The 27,933-nt window shown below is 44.6% G+C and overlaps 2 protein-coding genes across 4 annotated transcripts in view; both read left to right on the top strand.

Annotated features, from left to right (window-relative positions):
• The first annotated feature begins 6,802 nt into the window (after positions 1–6,802).
• IFT52 (intraflagellar transport 52) overlaps positions 6,803–27,933 on the top strand; it is a 57,658-nt gene continuing 36,527 nt past the window's right edge. The window contains exons 1-6 of one of the 3 annotated variants that reach the window (XM_023227905.3): positions 6,803–6,941; positions 10,572–10,696; positions 12,236–12,323; positions 20,494–20,623; positions 20,916–20,991; positions 21,721–21,792. In XM_023227905.3, coding sequence (XP_023083673.1) covers positions 10,578–10,696; positions 12,236–12,323; positions 20,494–20,623; positions 20,916–20,991; positions 21,721–21,792 — 485 coding nt within the window. In that variant the 5' untranslated portion in view covers positions 6,803–6,941; positions 10,572–10,577. Of the gene's footprint in view, positions 6,942–10,571; positions 10,697–12,235; positions 12,324–20,493; positions 20,624–20,915; positions 20,992–21,720; positions 21,938–27,933 lie in introns of all 3 variants that reach the window. The other 2 variants (XM_023227906.3, XM_023227907.3) reach the window with 2 other exon arrangements.
• LOC111553236 (60S ribosomal protein L11-like) lies at positions 13,172–13,798 on the top strand. Its single transcript, XM_023227908.2, has one exon. The coding sequence runs from the start codon at positions 13,195–13,197 to the stop codon at positions 13,729–13,731; it is 537 nt and encodes a 178-aa protein (XP_023083676.2). The 5' UTR covers positions 13,172–13,194; the 3' UTR covers positions 13,732–13,798.

A 27,933-nucleotide genomic window follows, 5' to 3' on the forward strand; every position in this document is an offset into this window, starting at 1 on the left:
TGGCGTGAACCCGGGAGGCGGAGCTTGCAGTGAGCTGAGATCCGGCCACTGCACTCCAGCCCAGGAGACACAGCAAGACTCCGTCTCAAAAAAAAAAAAAAAAAGAAAAAGAAAAATAATGTTATGGAGTCCAGGGCTGGCAGGACAGGTCATCAGCTACTCAGAGGCTGTATTTCTGCCCTGCCAACCTTGACAAATGGCTTCCAATGTTGGGTTTGCTACAAGATGGTTACTGGAGCTCTAGCTGCCAATTTTGTGTTTGGGGAAGGGAAACAGAGGAAAGGGGGAGAAGAGCAAAGGGCGCTTTTGAAGAGCTTTCCCAAAAGCTCTACCCAATGCCTTCTGCTTCCATCTCACTAACCACCCACCCCTACCTGGAATGGAGGCTGGGAGATGTGGCTCATTTGCTGGGTACGTGACTATCCCTCATAACCAAGGGGTTCTGACACTAAGGGAGAAGGGGAGAGTAGGCAGCCAGCAGTCTTTACCAGAGGGCCTCCTGGTGTCTGGATTTTGATCTCAGTGTGTAAAATGACAGAGATGTAACAAGCTCGTCGGGTATCATATCTCTTATTGTTCTATGTTGATATCTGTCTTTGTTGCGGGTAATATTGGACATTCGTTATTGGGTCTGGGTGCCTGGTATCTGAACCCCTTCTTGTCTCCAGGGAATCCCCTGTTTTATGAGACTTAATGGGGGGCAATAACTACCTCCACTTAGGTTCCAGCAATTCTCCTGCCTCAGCCTCCTGAGTAGCTGGGAATACAGGCATGTACCACCACGCCTGGCTAATTTTGTCTTTTTAGCTGAAAATGCTAGACACCGACTTTCCCAGCCTCCCCTTAGCCAGGGCCAGGCATGGGGACCAGGGATGCACCCGTGCCACACTTTGACTCAGGAAAGGGATTGGGAGTGCTCTTTTGTGTGGTAACTGTGGCAGCAGTATCCACAAAATTGAGTTCCTGGGGTAGAAATGGCAAAGATGCAAACTGTGGCAGTTGGTGCTCAATGGCAGCAATGCCATCAGACCAGCCCTGCAATATCATTCCTAGAAGCCTCAAGTATTTTTTTTTTTTCAGACAGTCTTGCTCTGTTGCCCAGGCTGGAGTATAGTGGTGCTATCTCAGCTCACTGCAACCTCCGCCTCCCGGGTTCAAGTGATTCTCCTGCCTCAGCCTCCCTAGTAGGTGGAACTATAGGCACGCGCCATCACACCCGGCTAATTATTGTTTGTATTCTTAGCAGAGACAGGGTTTCGCTATTTTGGCCAGGCTGTTCTCGAACTCCTGACCTCAAGTGATCCTCCCGCCTCAGCCTCCCAAAGTGCTGGGATTACAGGCATGAGCCACTGCACCTGCCCAAGCCTCAAGTCTTATCTAGCTTTCCAAATGATCTGAGAACTTCTGATCCTTTTTAACACAGTCCTTTTTTGCTTAATTGGCCAAAGTTAGCTTTAGATCGCCTGCCTATGCTGGGCTAGTTGCTGTGCTAGACTCTTCCATGTCTATTACAAATTTTCCATCCAAACAACCCTGAGGTAGGAATTATTACTATCCCCTTTTTACCAATGAAGATGCAGAGTCAGAGAAGTTGTTCCTTGCCTGAAGGTCACATAACTGATAAAGGCCGGAGCCGGGACTTGGAGCCCTACAAGCTGGCTCCAGGGCTCTCACATTGAACTTTTGTGCTGGTCTGCTTCTCGCTCTGGCTATTAGGTCCAGGCAGAATGACTGCCAACATCTTTAGTGAGGAGCTAAGTCAAAAGTTGGCTGGAACAAGCCAAGTGTGAGAAATGGGGTCTTGAAGAGGAGACATTGAACGGGATGCTGCTCCTGGTCTGAGGCTGGCTGCCAGGTTCATGCCATGCTCCACTGCACATAGGGGAGCTCAGAGCTGGTCAGAGCTGGAGGCTGCTGCAGAATTGATGCCTAGAACTTCCTCGCCACCATGGAGCTCCATATGTTCAGTATTAGTCATTTCCTTTTCTTTTCATTTTCTTTTCTTTTCTTTTTTTTTGAGACCGAGTTTTGCTCTTGTTGCCCAGGCTGGAGTGCAGTGGCACAATCTCGACTCACTGCAACCTCCGCCTTCTAAGTTCAAGCAATTCTCCTGCCTCAGCCTCCTGAGTAGCTGGGATTACAGGCATGCGCCACCACGCCTGGCTAATTTTGTATTTTTAGTAGAGACAGGGTTTCTCCATGTTGGTCAGGCTGGTCTCGAACTCCTGACCTCAGATGATCCGCCCACCTTGGCCTCCCAAAGTGCTGGGATTATAGGCATGAGCCACCGCATCCGGCCAAGATTAGTCATTTCTTTTTTTTTTTTTTTTTTGAGACGGAGTGTCGCTCTGTCCCCCTGGCTGGAGTGCAGTGGCGCGATCTCAGCTCACTGCAAGCTCTGCCTTCCGGGTTCCTGCCATTCTCCTGCCTCAGCCTCCCAAGTAGCTGGGACTACAGGCGCCCGCCACCACGCCCGGCTAATTTTTTGTATTTTTAGTAGAGACGGGGTTTCACTGTGGTCTTGATCTCCTGACTTTGTGATCCGCCCGTCTCGGATCACAAAGTGCTGGGATTACAGGCGTGAGCCACTGCGCCCGGCCAAGATTAGTCATTTCTAAAGGTAATTCTGATCAGACAGAACGTGAGCTGTAACACCTCATAAATTCAGAACACTTGTGGGATGGATTGTGCTTCCTTACTTCAGTGGAAAAGTGGTTCGTTTTGGCTGGGCACGGTGGCTCACGCCTATAATCCCAGCACTTTGGTGAGGCCGAGGTCAGGAGTTTGTAGACCAGCCTGGCCCGTATGGTGAAACCCCGTCTCTACTAAAAATACAAAAAATAAGCTGAGCGTGGTGGTGCATGCCGGTAGTCCCAGTTACTCGGGGGCGGAGACACGAGAATCACTTGAACCTGGGAGTCGGAGGTTGCAGTGAGCCGAGATCGCGCCACTGCACTCCAACCTGGGCGACAGAGTGTGACTCTGTCTTATTAATAAATAAATAAATAAATAAATAAATAAATAAATAAATAAGAAAGTTATGTTTGTGTTTTACAAATGTGTGGTTCATACTCCTGAGTGGCCTTATTAGCTTTTTGGTTAGGAGACAAGGGAAGGAACTTTCTTGGATCAGTGTGTGCTGGTGATTTTATTGCCTTTTCCTCTTAATTCAATCCCACTCTTTCCCTTCCTCAAGTCTTGTCCACCCAGCCCCCTACCCCAGGAAACATGGGGACAAGTCTGGGAGACCACAGAAAAAACACCAATGACACTGAGCTATTAGAGATCAAAACTGGGTCAGAAAGAGCTCATGTTAAGCTTTCACATGTGCTAAGAACGCTGAAAGAAACACACTGATTTCTATCTTAATAGTGCCGGTTAATTGACAAATGTGGGACAAGATGAGGGAGAGGTCAAAATCCCCCTAACTTCCCAAAGCAAGACAAGAGTATAATGATCAGAAACGTAATAGTAGTGTCAGAAGCACACAATCAGCTATGGACGGTGAAACACATAATGGTTCTATCTGTTCTGAGATTGTAAAAGCACAATTATTTTCATCAGGATAAAAAATAAACACGAAGAAAAACTATGCTGTTGAATGGAACATGCTACAACCTGTTTATGGAGCACATTCCAAGTTGTATATGCATTATCTACAATCCTCACTATAAGCCAGCATTTAGAAATTAGTAACTTCAGGCCGGGCACGGTGGCTCACGCCTGTAATCCCAGCACTCTGGGAGGCCAAGGTGGGCGATTCACAAGGTCAAGAGTTCAAGACCAGCCTGGCCAAAATGGTGAAACCCTGTCTCTACTAAGAATACAAAAATTAGCCAGGCATGGTGGCAGGCACCTGTAATCCCAGCTACCTGGGACGCTGAGGCAGGAGAATTGCTTGAACCCAGGAAGCGGAGGTTGCAGTGAGCCGAGATCACGCCATTGCACTCCAGCCTGGGCAGCAGAGCAAGACTCCGTCTTGGCAAAAAAAAAAAAAAAAAAAAAAAATTGACTTCACAGATAGGATACATTTGCTCAGAGATTATGAAAACTGCCCAAAGTCACCCAGCTGGTACAAGTCACAGCAAGGAACTGAACTTGGTGACAGTCACTACTGATTCTAAAAGTCTTACTCTTGCCTTTTTTTTTTGGCGGGGGAGCAGGGACGGAGTTACACTCTTGTTGCCCAGGCTAGAGGGCAATGGCACGATCTCAGCTCACTGCAACCTCTGCCTCCTGGGTTCAAGCGATTCTCCTGCCTCAGTCTTCCAAGCATCTGGGAAGCTGGGATTACAGGCGCCCACCACCACACCTGGCTAATTTTTTTTTTTTTTTTTTTTTTTTTTTTGTAGAGATGGGGTTTCACCACATTGGCCAGGCTGGTCTCGAACTCTTGACCTCAAGTGATCCACCCGCCTTGGCCTCCCAAAATGCTGGGATTACAGGCGTGAGCCACTACGTCTGGCCAAAACTCTTAGTCTTTCTACAGTCTCTAACAGTGGGAGAAATGTTCTGGGCAGGTGCTGTAGCAAACAGAGAATGCATATCAGGCAGAAAGATCCCAAGATTTGTCCCAGCCTTCAAATGGGATGGCCTACTCTCTTTTCAGTGAGAATACTTCATTTCCATTATTACCCTAACTGCAAACTGTATTCACCCAATTTTGCAACAAAATACAGCATCCCCAAGAACAGAACTCTCTCTCTTTTTTTTTTTTTTCTAAAGAGACAGCGTCTCACTCTGTTGTCCAGGCTGGGGTGCAGTGCAGCGATCATGGCTCACCGCAGCCTGAACTCCTGGGCTCCAGCCATCTTCCCACCTCAGCCTCCCAAGTAGCTAAGACTACATGTGGTTGCCACCATGCCTGGCTAATTTTCTTTTTTTATTTATTATTACTGTAGCAGGATGAGCCGCAGACAAAACTCCTCAGACACTGGATTAAAGAAGGAAGAGGTTTTTTATTCGGCCGGGACCGTCGGCAGACTCGCGTCTTAAGAGCCGAGCTCTCCGAGAAAGAAATACTTGGCCTTTTTAAAGGCTTACAACTTTAAGGGGTCCACGTGAAAGGGTCGTGATAAATCAAGCAAGCATGGGAAATGTGACTGGGGGCTACATGCATCAGCTAACAGAACAGGAAGTTTTATAATGCTTTCTTCCTACAGTGTCTGAAATTTACAGATAAGTAGTTTAGGTCAGGGGTTGATGGTATTATTATTACTTTGTTTAACTCCTAGGGCCGGGTGGTGGTGCCAAGGTTGTCTGGCTATTTATCTTGCTTTTGTTTCTTTCTCTCTTTCCTCTTGTCTTGTCAACTAGGCAAGGTGGGGGGAGGAGGGCAGCAGGAGTAGTAGTGGTCTCCTTCCTTATTACTATTATTATTGGAGAGAAAAGGTGTTACTGTTACCCAGGTCCCAAACTCCTGGCCTCAAGCAGTCCTCCCAATTTAGCCTCCCAAAATGCTAGGATTTACAGGCATGAGCCACTTCATCTGACACCGAGAATTCACATATCACCCCCTCTCCACTTTTTTTTTCTTTTTTTGAGACAAGGATTTACTGTGTTGCCTAGGCTAGAGTGCGGTGGCACCATGACGACTCACTGCAGCCAGCCTCCTAGGATCAATCAATCCTCCCACCTCAGTCTCCCAATCAGCTGGGACTACAGGCGCGCGCCACCACGCCCAGCTAATTTTTCGTATTTTTAGTAGATACCGGGTTTCGCCATGTTGCCCAGGCTGGTCTCTAACTCCTGGGCTCAAGAGATCCACCTGCCTCCGCCTCCCAAAGTGCTGGGATTACAGGAGAGAGCCGCTGCGTCCGGCCCGTCTCCACTTTTAAAATTTCCAGTGACAGAAACTGTGAAAAGCAACAAGAGTTGTGTGTTTTAATATCCTAAACTCGAAGACAACCATACATGTAAATAAAAACTGTCAGAGCTCTCTGAAATCTTCAGTTTGGGTCTTCCAGGCTGCTGCAGCGTTGTTCACAAATCCACACACCTCTAAAGGTAGGCACAGAGCGCTTTCCTGGGTAGTCGGGTGGCCTGCTGGTAGTTGCAGGCTTCTGGTTTCCCACCTTAATGGCGATGGCAGGGCAACCTGTATTGGTGATGCTCTTTGCACAAGCAGTTCTGCCGGGAACGCCCTTCCCCAACCTTTGCCTTAATGAATAACACTCTTTCTTCAAAACTCTGCTCAAGAGGCGCCCCTTTTTGACGAGCTTAGTCGTCAGACTCCCTAATACAGTTCATAGTTTTCACATTTTTGTAGAATCTGTTCAAGTTCTAACTCCCTGCCCAAAGGGCTGCGGGCTCACCGCTGGCGCTCATGCCTAGCACCATGGCGAGCGAAGATGCGGAGTTAATAAAGCAGAATTATCCGGTGTTATCATTCTCAACACTACCCCAGCTCACCCTTTTCCGGTAAGTAGTTCCTAATAGTCCGGCCCCACACTCCGCCCGGCCCCGTCCTCCGCCCGGCCCTGCCCGCGCCTGGCTCCGCTCTGCGCCTGCGCCTTGGGAATCGAGGCTGGGGCATTCTCCAACCCCCTCGCTGGAAGCCTTCACTATTCTCCTCCCTGTGGGTGGAGCGAAGTTTGGGCACTTGGGTCCTACCGTTATTAGTCTTTAGTCGTAATTGATATTAAACAAAAGTAAATGGGTTTATTTTTCGTGAAAAGTTAATTCTCCTTGTTTTTGGATTTGCCCCTCATGCACCAAATGATACAGTCCCACATCAGCCAGGCTCCCTACCCAATACCCCTGACGCCTGCGACTGAGAGGCGCCTTCCGTGCTGTCGTCATCACGTCGGCCGGAGCTAGCGCTCCGTCCTGGGCCACGCCTCCCGGCGCACCGCCGCTCCTCCCCGGTTGCTAAAGGGCCTTGGATACCTGGCCGCGGGATGCTGGGCGGTGTCAGGTGACCGGTGGTCGCTGAGCGTCAGGTAAAGGGCTCCGACTGTGGTGGGCCGGCTGGGGCGTTGGGGCGGCCTGGGAGCTGGCGAGGGCCTCGACACACTCTTCGAGGCCGCTGGGCCGGTCATGGAACTTCCAGGGTCCACCGGGGTGAAGTAAACTGGGCGCGGACGTAGCCCGGGGTCCTGGCGCTCCGGCTGGGCGCCCGTCTGCACGGCCTCGGGTGATGCGGCTTTTTTAGTCGTTCCGCTGACTATGAAAGAGCATCGGAAGAGGAATCGTGAAGTCTTAATCTCTCTTCTGTCGTGGCTGCGATCGCTCGGTGTTCATGTGGGAAATACTAATTTGACGGGTAATGTTATTGAAGAGAAAGCGAGAGAATGGTTGTGCAGCGTTACCCAAATATTCGTTATTTTTACAGTTTTAAAGGCCTTATGGTATTATTAAGGAAATGCATTTCTGACTAACTCTGACAGTACAGCAACGCAGACTTGCTACTGTCACCAGGGACTGAACTAACAGAACAAAAAAAGATAGATGTGTCACATTAGTGGGATCATGGAGGGGGCAGTTTTTCAACTGGACAAAATGATGATAAAGTGCTTAAAGAAGAATAAATATGTGAAATCCAGGAAAATTCTAAAATTAATGGTAATAAGGGAAATTAGCTCTCCAGAGCTAATAGCTCTCCAGCTATTATAACATAAAGGTATAGCAATTAAACTACTTAGAAGATGGGTGCAGCAGTGTGGGCCCGTAGTCCTGGCTACTTGGTAGACTGAGGCAGGAGGAGCCCTTGAGCCCAGGAGTCAGAGACCAGCATGGGCATCAAAGGGAAACTCTGTCTCTGAAAAAAAAAAAAAAAATTTTTTTAAAAAGAAAATTTGGAACTCAGCAGGAGCTTATACAGGCAGATAGAATATATTAGAACTCAGAATAAGAGCCAGTTATATATAGGGATTTATTACATAGGGAAGGTGGTACTGTATTTCAAATCAGCATTAGAAAGATGAATTGGGGTCAGGCAGCTTTTTTAGTAATTTAGAAAATTAAACCAGTCGAGCGAGGTGTCTCACACCTGTAATCCCAGCACTTTGGGAGGCCAAAGCGGGTGGATCACTTGAGGTCAGGAGTTCCAGACTCCTGGCCAACCTGGTGAAAGACCATCTCTACTATAGCGCGCGCCTGTAATCCCAGCTACTGGGGAGGCTGAGGCGGGAGAATCACTTCAACCCGGGAGGCAGAGGTCGCAGCCAGCCGAGATTGTGCCACTGCACTCCAGCCTGGGTAATAGAGCGAGACCATTCCTTGTAAAAGAAGGAAAAAAAGAACGGAATGAAGCCCATTTTGAGCACCACAATAATTTCCAAATGGACTAAAATTTAAATGTTAAAATATTACATCACGAATTAGCCGGATGTGTTGGGCGCCTGTAGTCCCAGCCACTTGGGAGGCTGAGGCACGAAAATCTCTTGAAGCTGGGAGGCGGAGGTTGTGGTGAGCCGAGATAGTGCCACTGCACTCCAGCTTGGGCGACAGAGCATACTCTGTCTCAAAAAAAAAGAAAAAGGAAAAAAAATTACATTGCAAAGTTCTGAAAGAAAGCATTGTTGAATTTATTTATAATCTTAGAATGACAAAAACTCTTCTAAATGTTTCATGTCATCCAGAAGCCAGAAAGGAAAATATTAATACTTTTAACTCTATAAAATTTAAAATCTATATGGCCTGCAAAATTCAACCAAACCAAAAAAAGTATCAGAAGCCAAATAAATTTAAGAAAATATTTGTTTAATGATCAATTAGAAAATTATGAAACCTGACCGGATGCAGTGGCTCATGCCTATAAACCAGCACTTTGGGAGGTTGAGGTAGGAGGATCACTTGAGGCCAGGAGTTTAAGGGCAACGTAGTGAGAGCTTGCTTCTGCAAAAAATTTAAAAATTCGCTGGGCACTGGTGCGCACCTGTAGTCCCAGTTACCCAGGAGGCTGAGGTGGGGTGATTGCTTGAGCCCGGGAGGTCAAGGCTGTGGTGAGTCGTGATTGTACCACTACATTCCCAGCCTGGGTCACAGAGTGGGACTTTTATCTCAAATAATAATAATAAGTTTTTAAAAAGAAAAATTTAAAGAGAAAAATGATCAGAGTACCTGGACAAGAAAATCAGAAGAAATACAAGTGGCAGAAATCTATCGCAAGGGACCACTATCTCACTAACTTCAAAGTGGAAATTAAAACAGTAATGAGGGCTTTTTTTTTTTTGGCAAAGACGACAAAGACTGAAAATAGGATTGTGTGGAAACAGAAGCGTGTTAGTGGAAGTATAAAATTATGATTTTTTGGAGGGCAATTTGGAAATGATTTACTCAGCCATTCCAATAGGTAAGAATCTACAAATAGGCAAAGTGCAGAAAAACATGTTAACATTGATGTTTTTAGTATTGTTCTAGAAAATATTTGATAAAAGATGTCAATCAGTATATGACTGGTTAAATAAATTATGGTAGATCCATAAAATGAATACTGTGCAGCTGTTTTTGTTGTTGTTGTTGTTTAAAGACAGGATCTCTCTCTCTGTTCTCCAGGCTGGAGTGCAGAGTAAGGTAATTGTGGCTCACTGCAGCCTCAGCCTCCTGGACTCAAGCAGTCCTCTCACCTCAGCCTCCTGAATAGCTGGGACTACAGATATGTGCCACCATGCCCTGCTGATTTTTGTAGAGTGTGGTCCAGGCTGGTCTGGAACTGCTGAGCTCAAGCGATCCTCCTACCTCAGCCTCCCAAAGTGCTGGAATTACAGGCATAAGCCACTGCACCCAGCCCTGTGTAGCTGTTTAAAAGAATATGGTAGATCCATGTGTACTGACAAAGAAAGATGTCAAATATACAAGGTTAGGTGAACCAAGTGTTTCAGAGTAATGCATGTGGTAAGATCCTAATTCATAAAATAAAACTGTAAGTTAATATATGTATAAAAAGAATCTAGAACTGGGTGCAGTGGCTCACCCCTGTAATCCCAGCACTTTGGGAGGCCAAGGCAGGTGGATCATGAGGTCAGGAGTTCGATACCAGCCTGACCAATATGGTGAAACCCTGTCTGTACTAAAAATACAAAAATTAGCCAGGAATGGTGGCACTTGCCTGTAATCCCAGCAACTCAGGAAGCTGAGGCAGGAGAATTGCTTGAATCCAGGAGATGGAGGTTACAGTGAGCCGAGATCATGCTGTTGCACTCCAGCATGGAAGATAGAGCAAGACTCCATCTCAAAAAAAAGAAAAGAAAAGAAAAAAAGAATCTAGAAGACTATACCCTGTGCTTAACAGTAGTTAGCAGTGATGAATCAGGTTGGAAACATGGTCTTGGGACATAAGAGCAGGGTGATGGCGGGGCAGGGCCATAGGTGTAAGCTGTTGGGAGGGTCTGGGCAAGAGGTGGAAAGCAAAAACGGGTAGTGGAGGGCTGGGTTGGTTTTGGTATTAGGTTTCTGTGCTATGCTTTTGCATTTCATTCTCAACCTTTGAGAATTGTAGGAATTTCCTAGATAGGTTTCAGTTGTATGCCCTTTCCTGATAAATTAGTAGTAGAAGGCACCTATTTCTTGCTTTTAGGGTCTTTGGAATATTGTTTATTGATTTTCTGATCCCTTCTTTCTTCCATAAGGTAACCATGGAGAAAGAGCTGCGGAGCACCATTGTTTTCAATGCCTACAAAAAGGAGATATTTACCACCAACAATGGCTATAAATCCATGCAGAAAAAACTTCGGAGTAATTGGAAGATTCAGAGGTGACTGACCATGTATATTGTTTTCCCTTCTAAATGATACTGTCCTGCTGATAAAGCTGAGAAGTCTTTATTTTCTTATGTAACATAGATTGTTTAGGTGGGAGAAGCTCAATTTAAAGATTATTCAGGATTAGGTCTGGCGCGGTGGCTCACGCCTGTGATCCCAGCACTTTGGGAGGCTGAGGCAGGCGGATCACAAGATCAAGAGATCAAGACTGGCCAGCACGGTAGCTGACACCTGTAATCCCAGCACTTTGGGATGCCAAGGCGGTGGACCACGAGGTCAGGGATTCCAGACAAGCCTGGACAAAATGGTGAAACCCCATCTCTACTAAAAATTTTTTTTAAATTAGCCAGGCGTGGTGGCAAGCTCCTGTAATCCCAGCTCCTTGGGAGGCTGAAGCCGAGAATTGCTTGAACCTGGGAGGCGGAGGTTGCAGTGAACGGAGATTGCGCCACTGCGATCCAGCCTGGGCAACAGAGTGAGACTCTGTTTCAAAAAAAAAAAGAAAAATCAAGACCATCCTGGCCAACATGGTGAAACCCTGTCTCTACTAAAATTACAAAAATTAGCTGGGCATGATGGTGCCCGCCTATAGTCCCAGCTACTCGGGAGGCTGAGGCAGGAGAATCACTTAAACCCAGAAGGCGGAGGTTATAGTAAGCCGAGATCGCGCCACTGCACTCCAGCTTGGTGACAGAGTGAGACTCTGTCTCAAAAAAATTTAAAAAAGTATTCATAATTAAATAGATTCTTATTAAAACATCTCTTGGACAAGACGCAGTAGCTCATGCCTGTAATCCCAGCACTTTGGGAGGCTGAAGCAGGCAGATCACTTGAGTTGATGGTGCGTGCCTATAATCCCAGCTACTAAGGAGGCTGAGGGATAAGAATCCCTTGAACCCAGGCAGTGAAGCCTGCAGTGAGCCGAGATCATGCCACTGCACTCCAGCCTGGGCAACAGAGGGAGACTCTGTCAAAAACAAAAACCAAAAAACATTTCTTTTGAAATCAGCAGTTAGGATATTATTAAAGCAGCGTATTATTAAGTTGTCTTCCAAACCACACACCAAAAAATTATTCTAATTATACACATGTAGCTTTTTAAGATTTAGAAGCTTTCTTCATATTTTGACTGAGGTCAATACTAAGGAAAGGAAACATGAGAATTAAATGAGAATGACTTTGACTTTGTGTATGTGTATGTGTATGTTTCTTCTTAGTAGGTGAGGATATGTAATCATACAAGCTAATGGTAGGGCCGATTGAATTAGTAGTTGAGGACTTCCTTATGCTTTAGCATGTCTTAATTTGAACACCTTGACTTACTGGAAGTATTTGAACAGAGGCCAGATGACTCTGGGGCAGGCCTGTAGAGGGAATTCTCACTTTGGGAGAGAGACTGGACCAGTTACGTCTACGTCCCTTCATCTCTGAGCCTCTGTGGCCTCTGCTTCCAAATAGTTGAGAGACTAAAACAATACATAAATTGATTTAAATTATGGACCTAACATTTGCTTTTAAAATTGTATTTCTAGCTTAAAAGATGAAATCACATCTGAGAAGTTAAATGGAGTGAAACTGTGGATTACAGCTGGGCCAAGGGAAAAATTTACTGCAGCTGAGGTAAGAAATATCCGCTAAAGAAGGAATATGGTGAAATGATTAGGAGCCTGGGCTCTGAAATACTGGGTCTGAATCCTCCTTCACCACTTACTGTGTGGCCTTAAGGTAGTCACTTCATCTCTCTTTTCATCATGGAGTTGTGATGATTAACCGAGATGCTTCATGTAAAGTACCAAACACATAGTGTGGGCCAATTAAATATTAGCCACATTTCCTTTTTTTTTTTGAGACAGTCTCGCTTTGTCACCCAGGCTGGAGTGTAGTGGCGTAATCTTAGCTCACTGTGACCTCCGCCTCCCGGGTTCAAGCAGTTCTCCCTGCCTTAGCCTCCTGAGTAGCTGGGACTACAGGTGCCCACCACTACGCCTGGCTAATTTTTGTATTTTTAGTGGCGACAGGGTTTCACCATATTGGCCAGGCTGGTCTCAAACTCCTGACCTTATGCTGCCTACCTCAGCCTCCCGAAGTGCTGGGATTATAGGCGTGAGCCACCACGCCCGGCCACTAGCCACACTTCTTTGCTATATTTTTGCTTTGAAAATAGGAAAATTTTGCCGGGTGCGGTGGCTCATGCCTGTAATCCCAGCGCTTTGGGAGGCCGAGGCAGGTGGATCACCTGAGGTTGAGAGTTCGAGACCACCCTGACCAACATGGAGAAACCCCATCTCTACTAAAAATACAAAATTAGCCAGGCGTGGTGGCGTGTTCCTGTAATCCCAGCTACTCGGGAGGCTGAGGCAGGAGAATCGCTTGAACCCGGGAGGCGGAGGTTGCCGTGAGCCAAGATTGTGCTATCGCACTTCAGCCTGGGCAACAAGAGCAAAACTCCATCTCAAAAAAAAAGAAAATAGGGCTCTTCCTGCACTCCATCATGGCGCAGGATCAAGGTGAAAAGGAGAACCCCATGCGGGAACTTCGCATCCGCAAGCTCTGTCTCAACATCTGTGTTGCGGAGAGTGGAGACAGACTGACTCGAGCAGCCAAGGTTTTGGAGCAGCTCACAGGGCAGACCCCTGTGTTTTCCAAAGCTAGATACACTGTCAGATCCTTTGGCATCCGGAGAAATGAAAAGATTGCTGTCCACTGCACAGTTCGAGGGGCCAAGGCAGAAGAAATCTTGGAGAAGGGTCTAAAGGTGCGGGAGTATGAGTTAAGAAAAAACAACTTCTCAGATACTGGAAACTTTGGTTTTGGGATCCAGGAACACTTCGATCTGGGCATCAAGTATGACCCAAGCATTGGTATCTACAGCCTGGACTTCTATGTGGTGCTGGGTAGGCCAGGTTTCAGCATCGCAGACAAGAAGCGCAGGACAGGCTGCATTGGGGCCAAACACAGAATCAGCAAAGAGGAGGCCATGCGCTGGTTCCAGCAGAAGTATGATGGGATCATCCTTCCTGGCAAATAAATTCCCGTTTCTATCCAAAAGACCAATAAAAAGTTTTCAGTGAAATGTAAAAAAAAAAAGAAAAAAAGAAAATAGGAAAATTCCATTTAAAATAAAGATGTTTATTATTCTGGTTCATGGAATGGATAAAAAATGATAAATGTAAGGCCCAGAATACAAATGACAAGTATTGGTGAGAATGGGAAGTTATTGGAACCCTTCCACACTGATGGTGGGAATGTAAAATGGTGCAGTCACCATGAAAAACAGTATAGCAGTTCCTCAAAAATTTAAGCATAAAATTGCCATATGATGGCTGTGTGTGATAGCCCATGCTTGTAATCCCAGCACTTTGGGAGGCTGAGGCGGGTGGATCACTTGAGGTCAGGAGTTTGAGACTAGCCTGGCCAACATAGTGAAACCCCGTCTCTACTAAAAATAGGAAAATTAGCCAGGCATGATGGTGTGCACCTGTAATTCCAGCTACTTGCGAGGCTGAGGCAGGAGAATCACTTGAACCTGGGAGGCGGAGTTGCAGTGAGCAGAGATCGGGCCACTGCACTCCAGCCTGGGCAACAGAGCGAGACTCCATTTCAAAAAAAAAAACAAAACAAAACAAAAAACTGCCATATGATCTAGCAGTTCCACTTCTGGGTATATGCCCAAAAGAATGGAAAACCGGATCTCAAAGAGATAATTGCACACCTATCTTCTTAGCAGCACTATTCACAATAGCCAAAAGGTGGAAATAGCCCAACTATCCATCAGCAGATGAATAGATAAGATATGGTATATACATACAATGGAATATTATTCAGTCTCAAATAGGAAGATAATTCTGATACATGCTACAACATGAATAAATTTTGAGGACATTATGCCAAATGAAAATAAGGCAGACACTAAAAGACAAATACTATATGATTTCACTTATGCAAGCATGAGGTACGTAGAGTAGTCGAATTTGTAGAGAGAGAAAATAGAAGGATGGTGATTGCCAGGACCTGGGGGAAGTGGGGAATGGAGAGTTGCTGTTTAATAGGTATAGAGTTTCAGTTTTGCAAGATGAAAACAGTTCTGCAGATTGGTTGCCCAACAGTGTAAGTATATTTAATACTGCTGGACTAGGCCAGGCATGGTGGCTCACACCTCTAATCCCAGCACTTTGGTAGGCTGAGGCGGGTGGATCACTTGAGAATAGGAGTTCGAGACCAGCCTGGCCAACATGGTGAAACCCCATCTCTACTAAAAATACAAAAATTAGCTGGCGTGGTGGTGCATGCATGTACTCCCAGCTACTTGGGAGGTGGAGGCGGGAGAATCACTTGAACCTGGGAGGCGGAGGTTGCAGTGAGCTGAGATTGCACCACTGCACTCCAGCCTGCGCGACAGAGACCCTGTCTGAAAAGAAAAAACAAACAAAAAAAACTGCTGAACTATGTACTTCAGAATGGTTAAGATGGTAAATTTAGGAAAAGTTAGGTATGTTTTTTCACAGTCAATAAAACAAAAATCCCAGAACATAGAAAGAACCATTTTACAGAGAATGGGAAGTACCTTTGTGCTCAGAGAGAATATGGGGAGTAGGGAGGTTGAGGTGGGGCAAGGCCAATGTCGTCCTTAGATTGGGGCCGGCCAAGGTCTCCTGCTGTTACTCTGGGTGGTGCCATGGGGAAGAGGTCCAATGGGGAGCATTTCTAGTGTCCTTTGTTTCTCAATTTGATTGCAAGGTGAACTTCCCCGCTGGAAATGGCATGGAGAGAGACATGATTGTTTGGTCAGGTTAATTGACATGAGTAGGAAGTACCATTGGCAATGTGGAGGTAACCAGCAACCCCTACCCACTGAGACCTTGAGGGAAATGTACACACAGAGGGCAGTGGCCTGCAGAGCAACACTCTATTACTTGTTGGGCTTTGGCTTCATCTCCCCATCCACCTAGCGAAGCCAGTGAGAGAGTTGGCCTGATGTTTGCCAGGGACCAGCCAGCCTCAGGAACGCAGGGGTATCCAGAGACAGGGTCAGAACCTGGTGCCTGGGCCTTTTCCCAAGTGGAGATGGGTGCCAGGCCAAGCCTTAGTTTGGGCTTCCAGGGATGGAAGGCTGTTGCATCTAAGAGACACAAGTCCTTCGAGAGGCAAGTTTGATGTAACTTTATCCTAATAAAACGTCCTCTCCCAGACCAGTCCCTGACACCATGCCTTCTCTTTGGAGTTGGAGTGAGGTGGGAAGAAAAGGGAGAAAAGCTGTTAGCTTTTTTTCTAGTAACCAGCATTCCCTTGTGTTACAGTTCTTCCAATAGGCTTATGCTGGTGAGATCACTGCTTGCCTTCTCATTGCTGCTGGCCTCCTAGACTGTTACCCCTGGAGAGCTGTGTGATGCCTTTTTCATGTTGGCTTCCAGAAACTTCTGTGACAGGACAGACATCATATGTCTGATATTTGGTGCTAGTATCAGGCTAGAAACCAGGCTGAACAGTCTCCCCTTATTTCCACCTCAACTACATTAACGCATCACACTAGCTTTGTGGTGGTATTCAGTTATGACCAGGTAACCATGTGGCTGAGACGAGTATTTTCCAACCCTAACAGACGAGCATCCACCTATATTACCAATGCCAAGTTTGTTACCCTGAATTGAAATGCAAAGATAATCTAACCCACCACCATTAAAAAAGTAAAGCAATACAGCTTCCTAACTTTAATGTACATAAATTAGAGGATGATTTATGAAAGAATATATGTATTTCAAATTGTAAATGTGTAGGCATATATATACTAGGAGAATATACATATTTCAGTTTGTTAATGCTTGGTCATACATACATTAGAACACTTCTTTATGTTTGACATTTTGAAATAAATGTATAATAAATGTATAGAACTCCCATGAATGGGATAGGTACATATGCAGACTGGAGGAAGTGATGTATTGGCAATTCAAATCATGTTGCTGTCGGTGATGTGATTTTTCCAAAATACTGACTAACTCTTCGTAAAGTTCTATTAATAAAAAGAGTATAATTCTTTTTTTTTGAGACGGAGTCTCACTCTGTCACCCAGGCTGGAGTGCAGTGGCCAGATCTCAGCTCACTGCAAGCTCCGCCTCCCGGGTTCATGCCATTCTCCTGCCTCAGCTTCCCGAGTAGCTGGGACTACAGGCGCTCGCCACCTCGCCCGGCTAGTTTTTTGTATTTTTTAGTAGAGACGGGGTTTCACCATGTTAGCCAGGATAGTCTTGATCTCCTGACCTTGTGATCCGCCCGTCTCGGCCTCCCAAAGTGCTGGGATTACAGGCTTGAGCCACCGTGCCTGGCCTAAAAAAAGTATAATTCTTCTCTCAGTTTACATGGTGGTTGGGTACCTGGGAATTCAGTATATGTTAAATCGTGCAAAAAATACTTTGTACAGTATTTACGTATAATTTGGGCCGAGCGCAATAGCTTACTCTTGTAATCCCAGGAGTCTGAGAGGCCGAGGCGGGTGGATCACCGTAGGTCAGGAGTTTGAGACCAACCTGGCCAACATGGTGAAACTTTGTCTCTGCTAAAAATACAAAAATTAGCCAGGTGTGGTGGCAGTCGCCTGTGGTCACAGCTACTTAGGAGGCTGCGGCAGGAGAATCACTTGAACCCAGGAAGTGAAGGCTGCAGTGAGCCGAGATTGAGCCACTGCAGCATGGGTGACAGAGCAAGACTTCATCTCAAAAAAAAATAAATAAATTGGAGTTAGATTTTAGGCTAAGCTTCATTTGTTTGTTTGCTTTTTCTTTTTTAAACCTACGTGACTATCTGAGAAGATACTCAAATGCTGTGAAACAGTTCTTTACTGTGTGGGACTGGTCTGAATATTGCAGGACCTTAACTTCCCTGCCCTTCACCCACTAAAATGTCCTTAAACATTAACATTATGGCATTAATATTATGCAGTATTAATATTAATATTATGGTGATCCATAATACATGCTAGATGGTTTAAATGCCTCCACTGAGAGTCACTGGCCTGGATCATCCAGTCTTGATTACATGAAATATCTCACATTTGCTGCCACGCTGTAAAACTTAACAGTGTGAATGCATTCTAAGCCAATTTCTAAAATTTAAGTCTGCAAAATTAATCTTTCTTCCTGTTTTTGCCATAAAGAAATAAGAAACCTCCAATTTGTACCAAATGCCTGTTCTTTTGTTAGAAGGGTCTCACTTAAATGCAGAGCTGGAAACTGGGTCATAATTAATTCGTGGAAGCTCCTTCAACTTTTGCCCATCTGTGTTATTGCACACCACGTCCTTCATGTATCTTTTTCTTCCAATGCCAGATGGCCAATAGGACACAGTAGATACCAATACTTACTGTATACTCATTGCATTTAGGCAACATGGACAAATCCCAGAACCGCATAATCATAAATACCAAGTCCCAGTATAATTTCCCAAGTGAAAGCTATGTTCTGAGAATATATATTGCAAACTAGATCTGGCTTGCTGTTATCAGTCATAGAACATAGCATGTATTTACGGCTATCTGGGAAGAGGAGTTTGAGAGGAAATCAAAAGGAAGAAAAAGGAAGAGGAATTTAGGGAGAGATTCAGTCTGTTGTTCAGGGCCCGAGATCCATGCAGTTATAACCCATTTGTTTTGTTTTTCTGTTGTTGTTCCAAAAAATATTTACTAAGGATCTGTTATGTATCTAGTTATGTGCCAGGTTCTAGGACTAATGCTAGGGATCAAAGTCAAATAGCACATGATCTCTCCATTCTAGGAACTGGTAGTCTAGGGGAAATGAAACAAATGGACCATCTACCAATAATGATCAGTGTTCTAAGTTCCACATTTCTACAGAAGCACAGAAAAGAGGCATTGGATTATTGGGCCCAGAGGAAATGGACTTTGAGCTGATTTTTTTTTTTTTAGACAAGAGTCTTGCTCTGTTGCCAGGTTGGAGTGCATTGGCGCATTCTTGGCTCATTGCAACCTCCGCCTCCCAGGTTCAACTGATTCTCCTACCTCAGCCTCCCGAGTAGCTGGGATTACAGGCGTCTGCCAACACATCTGGCTATTTTTTGTATTTTTAGTAGATAGACACGGGGTTTCACCATGTTGGCCAGGATGGTCTTGATCTCCTGACCTCAAGTGATCCACCCACCTCGGCCTCCCAAAGTGTTGGGATTACAGGTGTGAGCCACTGCGCCCCACCTTAATTTTGATTTTGATAATTCATTTTTTATTTTGTTTTGTTTTTTGTTGTGTTTCATTTTTGAGATGGAATCTTGCTCTGTTGCCCAGGCTGGAATGTAGTGGTGCAATCCCAGCTCACTGCAACCTTCACCACCTGGGTTCAAGCAATTCCCCTCCCTCAGCCTCCCGAGTAGCTGGGACTATGGGTGCATACCACCATGCCTGGCTAAGTTTTGTATTTTTAGTAGAGATGGGGTTTCACCATATTGGCCAAGCTGGTCTCGAACTCCTAACCTCAGGTAATCTGCCTACCTTGGCTTCCAAAGATTCATTTGTTTTGTTTTTGTTTTTGAGACAGAGTCTCGCTCTGTCACCCAGGCTGGAGTGCAGTAGCACGATCTCAGCTCACTGCAAGGTCCGCCTCCCGGGTTCACGCCGTTCTCCTGCCTCAGCCTCCTGAGTAGCTGGGACTACAGGCGCCTGCCGCCACGCCCGGCTAATTTTTTTTTTTTTTTTTTGTATTTTTAATAGAGACGGGGTTTCACCACGGTCTCAATCTACTGACCTCGTGATCCGCCTGCCTCGGCCTCCCAGAGTGCTGGAATTACAGGTGTGAGCCACTGTGCCTGGCCAGATTCATTTGTTTTATACAGTGTGGGGAAGTCAGGGGGAGAGGAAAATTCAGGGAGCATGCAAGAGCAAGAGGGCCATGCTGTGGCAAAGCTAGTCTGGGCAGTAGTTTCCAAAGTAGGATGCATGTGATAAATCAGTGGGGTGCCAGAAGGAAATTATGTTTATTATTCATATTTTCATTACTCTTAAAACATTTTGAGAGTTGTTTTAAATTATAAAGTACATATTTTATATAGAGATACATACATATTGGATGTATTTATATACATGTTCAGCTTTTTTTCTGCTGGAGTGCTTGATGAAGAAAGTTAAGAAACTGTTTGGACCACCCACCGCAGGTTTTCTCAGACTAGACCAGCAAGATCAACCCTAGATTTTTCTCCCATCACCAGCTTTGTGAAAACAAGAGAGAGCTTCCAGGAGATAAGCAGAAAACATGCATTTCTCTCTACGGTTTGGTTGGTCAATGACCTTGAACAGAATTCCTCCCAGGTGTGATATGAAATGCCTTCATCCTGATATCCTCTGTGGGCCGTCAAGAGAAGGCATTGTCTAAATCAGTGGTTCTTAACCAGGGGTGATTCTATTTCTTCTTCTCCTGAGGGAACATGTGGCAATGTCAAGAGACATTTTTGGTTGCCAGGGGAAGGTAGGTACAACTGGCATCTAATAGGTGGAGACCAGGGGTGCCTCTGAATGGAGAACTGAGTGCTTCCTTTAGTTAAGTTTTTCAGTTTTGACTTGCTGTCTGATAGTCAGCTTTGAAACTGTAAGTTTACTTTGAGTATTTTGGAGCTTTATGCTCAAAGACAAGCTTGGAGATCCTACATAGAGAGTACTTTTTATCTTACATACATTTATATGTAAATGCCTTATAGATTTGAAATATTTATTTTTCATCTAGTTAAGGTCTTACGGTGTTTCGGGCAAAAGTCTTTTGAGTATATTCATAGATTGCTTTTTTCCTTTGTGTAGTTTGAAATCCTGAAGAAATATCTTGACAGTGGTGGAGATGTCCTTGTGATGCTAGGAGAAGGTGGAGAATCCAGATTTGACACCAATATTAATTTTTTACTAGAAGAATATGGAATCATGGTTAATAATGGTAATTAGTATTATTATTTTCAGTAGAGGCAGCAATTTCTATTTATTATTTTATATCATAGCCCTCTAGGTCCAGTGGCATAATGGAAAAAGCCCTGGGCTGTGTGTGCATGTTTTAATGTTCCATTCTCATCAGCAGTCTGAGCCTCCTAGGCTTGGGCTGCTTCTATTTATAAAGCGAGATGGATTGGAACCAAGTTCCAGGGTGCCTTTCAGGTCAAAATTGGTATGAGTCTATAATATCAAACTTATTTCTAACCTAAAATATACCTCCTTCTCTTTTTCCCTCATAGATGCTGTGGTTAGAAATGTATATCACAAATATTTCCATCCTAAAGAAGCTCTAGTTTCCAGTGGAGTCTTGAACAGGTAAGCATGTTGAAAGCAGAAATATCTTGGCCAGGTGTCGCTGCTCACACCTGTAATCCCAGCACTTTGGGAAGCCAAGGCAGACGGATCATTTGAGATCAGGAGTTCAAAACCAGCCTGGCCAACATGAAACCCCATCTCCCCATCTAAAAATACAAAAAAATTAGCCAGGCATGGTAGCAGACGCCTGTAATCCCAGCTACTCGGGAGGCTGAGGCAGGAGAATCGCTTGAGCCTGGGAAGCAGAGGTTGTATTGAGCTGAGATTGTACCATTGTACTCTGGCTTGGGTGACAGAGTGAGACTCCGTCTCAAAAAAAAAATAAAGCAGAAACATCCTTACACATAACTCTCATTTCTTCTACATAAATCTTCCCTCATCTCTTCTCATACATTCTTTTCACTGCCCCTTCTTTCTTTTTTTATGTTATTATGATTTATTTTACTATATTACTAATTCATCAAATTATTTTTCTTCATCTTTTGAAACTTACTTCACATTCAACTTATTTTTTATTTATGTATGTATATATGTATGTATTTTTTGAGACAGAGTCTTGCTCTGTTGCTCAGGCTGGAATGCAGTGGTGGGAATGCAGTTCACTGCAGCCTTGACCTCCCAGGCTTGAGCAATCCTCCCACCTTAGCCTCATATTTACTGTACTAATGAATACAGTGTGAAATTCTCAAATTTTTTTTGTTTACTAGATTTTAATTTTTCTTCTTCAAGGGAAATTAGCCGAGCTGCAGGAAAGGCTGTGCCTGGGATCATTGATGAGGAAAGCAGTGGAAACAATGCCCAGTGAGTGTGTTTTCTGATGCCACATGAGGAGGATGTATCATTTTGAAGAGTCTTCTTTTTCAAAATGAAAAGAGCTTTTGTTTCTGGTTACAAAAATAATCAGAATTTGAACAGTTCAAGAGGAAAAAAGTAGAAGCTCTGCACTGTAAGTCCATGCTCCTTACCCTGAAGGTAGTCTTAATAATATAGTATTTAGGCCCGGCACGGTAGCTCACGCCTGTAATTCCAGCACTTTGGGAGGCCGAGGCGGGTGGATCACCTAAGGTCAGGAGTTCGAGACGAGCATAACCAACATGGCAAAATCCCATCTCTACTAAAAATACAAAAATTAGCCAGGTGTGGTGGTGTGCGCCTGTAGTCCCATCTACTCGGGAGGCTGAGACAGGAGAATCATTTGAAACCTGGAGGCGGAGGTTGCAGTGAGCCGAGATTGCGCCACTGCACTCCAGCCTCGGCAACAGAGCAAGACTCCATCAGTATAGTATTTAGATTTCTAGGGTTTTTTTTCCATATGTAAAGTTATAGGTAAGTACCTCTTCCTTTTTAATGACTGGATTAAATTGGATATATCCCAATTTATCTAACCAACTCTCTGTTACTGTTATATGTTGAAAGCAGAAATATCTTGGCCAGGTGTCGCTGCTCACACCTGTAATCCCAGCACTTTGGGAAGCCAAGGCAGACGGATCATTTGAGATCAGGAGTTCAAAACCAGCCTGGCCAACATGAAACCCCATCTCCCCATCTAAAAATACAAAAAAATTAGCCAGGCATGGTGGCTACTTAAAACTACAAATTTAAGTAGTTTGTAATGTTTTTCTTTAATAATACCACCTGATGTTTGTCAAGCATGGACTGTGTGACAGCCATGTATTATCTCATTTAACCCTTACAACTCTGGAAAGTTAGAGATAAGATACAGAGACATAATTGCCCAAATGCACATGACTACTCTGTGTCAGAACTTAGATGCAGACGGAGGCAGTCTGTTCTAGAGCCTGCACTCTTAACTTCTGTTCTGTATTATTGTTATAAACAATTTTATAGCCGGGTGTGGTAGCTCACTCCTGTAATCCCAGCACTTTGGGAGGCCAAGGCGAGTGGATCACCTGAGGTCAGGAGTTTGAAACCAGCCTGGCTAGCATGGTGAAACCCCTCTCTACTAAAAATAGAAAATTTAGCTGGGCGTGGTGGTAGCCGCCTATAATCCCAGCTACTCAGGAGGCTGAGGCAGGAGAATCACTTGAACCTGGGAAGTGGAGGTTGCAGTGAGCTGCCATCGTACCACTGTACTCTAGCCTGGGGGACAGAGGGAGACTTCGTCTTAAAAAAAAATTTTATATTTGTTATTATAAATAATAAAACACAATTGAACATCTTTTTTTTTTTTTTTTTTTTTTTTTTTGAGACGGAGTCTTACTTTGTCACCCAGTCTGGAGTACAGTGGCACGATCTCAGCTCACTGCAACCTCCACCTCCCAAGTTCAAGTGGTTCTCCTGCCTCAGCCTCCTGTGTAGCTGGGATTACAGGTGCCCACCGCCACACCCAGCTAATTTCTGTATTTTTAGTAGAGATGGGGTTTCACCATGTCAGTCAGGCTGGTCCTGAACTCCTGACCTCAGGTGATCCACCTGCTTCGGCCTTCCGAAGTGCTGGGATAAGCGAACATCTTCGTATGTACAGTTTTGTGCACTTGTGGTAGTATTTTTTAGGGTAAATTTCTCAGCATTGAAATTTCTGGGTCAGAGGTCTTCCAACAGATGGGTTACCAAATGTAATGTATTACCAGATGTCTCTCAGGGAGGTGGTACCACTTACAGTCCCTATGAGCACACCCCTTTTTCCTCTCTTGCCAGCACAGAGTATTTTAGTAAACATCGTATCTGTTTCTTTGAATTTGCATTTTTAAAAATTATTAGTGCATAGGATGACCTTTAAAGACTACTGGCTGATTGTATTTCTTCTGTGAATTTCATGTTCACTGCTTTTTGGCCATTTTTCTATTGATGGTTTGTCTTTTTGCATTCATTTATAATGCCTCCGTACTTTGAAATATTTTACCCAATAAAAATTGACATTTTAATGTAATTAAAGCATGTTACAAAGTTTTAGTAGTGAAAATAATGTGGTCCGGGTACTGTGGCTCACCCCTATAATCCCATCACTTTGGGAGGCTGAGGCAGGCAGATCACTTGAGCTCAGGAGTTCAAGACCAGCTTGGGCAACATGGTGAAACCCTGTCTTTATAAAAAAATACAAAAATTTAGCCGGGTATTGGTGGCTTGCATCTGTATTCCCAGCTACACAGGAGACTGAGGCTGGAGAATTGCCTGAGCCGGGGAAGCAGAGGTGGCAGTGAGCCGAGATCACGCCACTGCACTTCGGCCTGGGTGACAAATGAGACCCTGTCTCAAACAATATGTAAATAAAATGAAATTTAAAAATAAAATAATGTGATTGGCTGTGTGCAGTGGCTCACACCTATAATCTCAGCACTTTGGGAGGTTGAGATGGGCCATTGGGTTGAGACCAAGAGTTCAAGACCAGTCTGGGCAACATAGTGGGACCCTGTCTCTACAAAAAAAAAGAAAACTTTAAAAATTAGCCATATGTGGTGGCACACACCCATAGTCCCAGCTACTCTGGAGGCAGAGGCAAGAGGATTGCTTGAACCCAGAAGGTCGAGGCTGCAGTGAGTCGTGATCATGCCACTATACTCCAGCCTGGGTGACAGAGCAAGACTGTCTTAAATAAATAAATAAATAAATAAATAAATAAATAAATAAAATGTGGTTGTAGTCCAGAAATAGTTAAAAGAAAATAAATAATACAGAGTAAAATTAGACCAAAAACATATATGGAGGGTGGGAGTTATTTGTGTATAGTAAAAGTGGCATCTCAAATATTAGACATGAATGGCATAATTCTGGATAACCATTTGGAGAAATAGTTTCATTTTCATACTACACCCCAAAATGTATTATGGATAGGCTAAAATTTTTAATATTAAAAATGAAAGCATATGCCGGCTGCAGTGGCTCATGCCTGTAATCCCAGCACTTTGGGAGGCTGAGGCAGGTGGATCACGAGGTCAGGAGTTCAAGACCTGCCTGGCCAATATGGTGAAACCCTGTCTGTACTAAAAATACAAAAATGAGGCTGGGTGCAGTGGTTCACACCTGTAATCCCACCACTTTGGGAGGCCGAGGTGGGCGGATCACCTGAGATCAGGCGTTTGAGACCAGCCTGACCAACATGGTGAAACCCCATCTCTATAAAGATACAAAATTAGCCAGGGATGGTGGCAGGCACCTGTAATCTCAGCTACTCAGGAAACTGAGACAGGAGAATCACTTGAACCTGGGAGGTGGAATTTGCAATGAGCCAAGATCATGCCATTGCCCTCTGGCCTGGGCAACAGGAGCGAAACTCTGTCTCAAAAAAAAATTAGCCTGGCATGGTGGTGCACGCCTGTAATCCCAGCTACTCGGGAGGCTGAGGCAGAAGAATTGCTTGAACCCAGGAGGCAGAGGTTGCCGTGAGCCGAGATCACACCACTGCACTCCAGCCTGGGTGACAGAGCGAGACAACTCAAAAAAAAAGAACTCAAAAAAAAAAAAGTACTTAAAAAAAATAGGTGAATATTTTAAATTCTTGAAGTAGGGAAGACCTTTCTTAGTAGAAACCAAAGTAAAGTCATAAGGGTGAATATGTATAGCAATGTAATTCACAGTTAATATTTTTGACTGTCAAGAATCAATCTAGGCTGGGTGCGGTGGCTCACACCTGTAATCCCAACACTTTGGGAGGCTGAGGTGGGAGGATCACGAGGTCAGGAGTTAGAGACCAGCCTGGCTAGCACAGTGAAACCCTGTCTCTACTAAAAACAAAACAAAACAAAAAAACAAAAACAAAAAACAAAATTAGCTGGGCGTGGTGATGGGCACCTGTAGTCCCAGCTCCTTGGGAGGCTGAGGCAAGAGAATGGTGTGAACCTGGGAGGCGTAGCTTGCAGTGAGCCAAGATCGCGCCACTGCACTCCAGCCTGGACGACAGAGCAAGACTCCGTCTCTAAAAAAAAAAAAAGGAATCAATCTAATTATTTCACTTTGTGTCAGCTCATCCAATTGGTATAGGTAAAAGAACTGTAGACTTGGAGTTAGAAGGAATTATTAGAAGTTCCTGATTCCCTCTCTTAGTTGCCAAGGGTGATCCAAGGCATAGTAACTGTTAGTGTCTGTTTCCCTATCTGTGTAATGGGGACAATGTTAACCTTACAAAATTGTTGGAGAATTTCAGTGAGGTGATATCTGTGAAAGTGCTTTGTAAAGTTTAAAGCAGAGTACCCTACCTGTTGTTGCATTATGACTTTGTAATTAATTATAGTGAAGGGAATATGTCTGGTTGTTCCTTTCCTGGATTATTGAGGAAACACAGCTTCCTGGTAGGCTTTGAGATATGGACTTGTCCTGCTTCGTGCTTTGAAGTATCTTTGCCTGTTGGAGTCTCAGATTCTCCTTTATCCTTATTTCCTATTATGTCCCTTCTCCCTTCTCTCACTCTGCTGTAGCCACACTTTGTTTTCAATCCTTAAGTAAGCAAAGCTCATACTCATCTTAGGGACTTTACATAAGCTAGTCCCTCTTTTAGGAAAACTGTTTCTGAAACTTTTCACTGAGCTAATGTTATTCATTCACATGTGGTTTGGAAAGTTCTGTTTTGGGGATGGGTGTTTAAGTTTATACTAAGTCTTATCAAAATGTCAGTCTCATTTTCTTTTTTTTCTTTCTTTTTTTTTTTTTTTTTTTTTTTTTTAGGAGACAGAGTTTTGCCCAGGCTGGAGTGCAGTGGCACCATCTCATGTCACTACAACCTCCACCTCCTGGGTTCAAGCAATTCTCGTGACTCCTGAGTAGCTGGGATTACAGTTGCCCACCTCCACACCTGGTTAATTTTTGTATTTTGAGTACAGATGGGGCTTCACCATGTTGGCCAGGCTGGTCTTGAACTCCTAACCTCAGGTGATCCATCTGCCTCAGCCTCCCAAAGTGCTGGGATTACAGGTGTGAGCCACTGCGCCTGGCCTAGTCTCATTGATTTTTTTAGCAGTAATTAAAGAAATAGAGGAGTGTAAATAGTAGCAGATAGGCCAGGCACAGTGGCTCACACTTGTAATCCTAGCAGTTTGGGGGGCTGAGGCAGGTGGATCACCTGAGGTCAGGAGTTTGAAACCAGCCTGACCAACGTGGTGAAACCCCATCTCTACTAAAAATACAAAAATTATTCAGGCGTGTTGGTGCACGCCTGTAATCTCAGCTACTTGGGAGGCTGAGGGATGGGAATTGCCTGAACCCGGGAGGCAGAGGTTTCTGTAAGCTGAGATGGTGCTATTGCACTCTAGCCTGGGCGACAAGAGCAAAATTCCATCTCAAAATAATAATAATAATAATAGCAGATAGTTTTTATCTTACTTCTCAAGTGTCCATTCTCCCTTATGCCTTGAGAATCACCTTCCATTGATTGCATTTGGGGAAAGTGTTGGGGATAGATGTGCATTGACCTGCATATGACTATTTCTCCCCCCCTACCTTTTCTTTCTCCATGGACAACTGCTTGTTTTCTTCTGCTTCTGGCCCAGAGATCATGGGCTGTAATCCACCTTGCTGGGATACTGCTGAAGTAGGGGTAGAAGGCCAGGTTGGAGAATGTGGGCCAGGTACCACTTCTCTTTCATGGTATGACAACAAAGTCATAGGGTAGATGAGACTTTACTGAAGGAATGGGGAAGATTAACACCAGAGGCAGACCGTGCCCGGTGGTTTACGCTTGTAATTCCAGCACTTTAGGAGGTCAAAGTGGGCAGATTGCCTGAGCTCAGGAGTTCAAGACCAGCCTGGGCAACATGGTGAAACCCCGTTTCTACAAAAAATAGAAAAATTAGTTGGTGTGGTGGCATGCACCTGTGGTCCCAGCTACTCAGGGCGCTAAGGCAAGAGAATTGCTTGAGCCCAGGAGATTGAGGCTGCAGTGAGCCATGTTCGTGCCACTGCACTCCAGCCTGGGCAACAAAGTGAGATCCTGTCTTTAAAAACAAAACAATAAAACAAAAACACTGGAGGGAAATTTTTTTTTTTTTTTTT

This window comes from Piliocolobus tephrosceles, chromosome 20 (assembly GCF_002776525.5).
Source record: "Piliocolobus tephrosceles isolate RC106 chromosome 20, ASM277652v3, whole genome shotgun sequence".
Classification (NCBI taxonomy): domain Eukaryota; kingdom Metazoa; phylum Chordata; class Mammalia; order Primates; family Cercopithecidae; genus Piliocolobus; species Piliocolobus tephrosceles.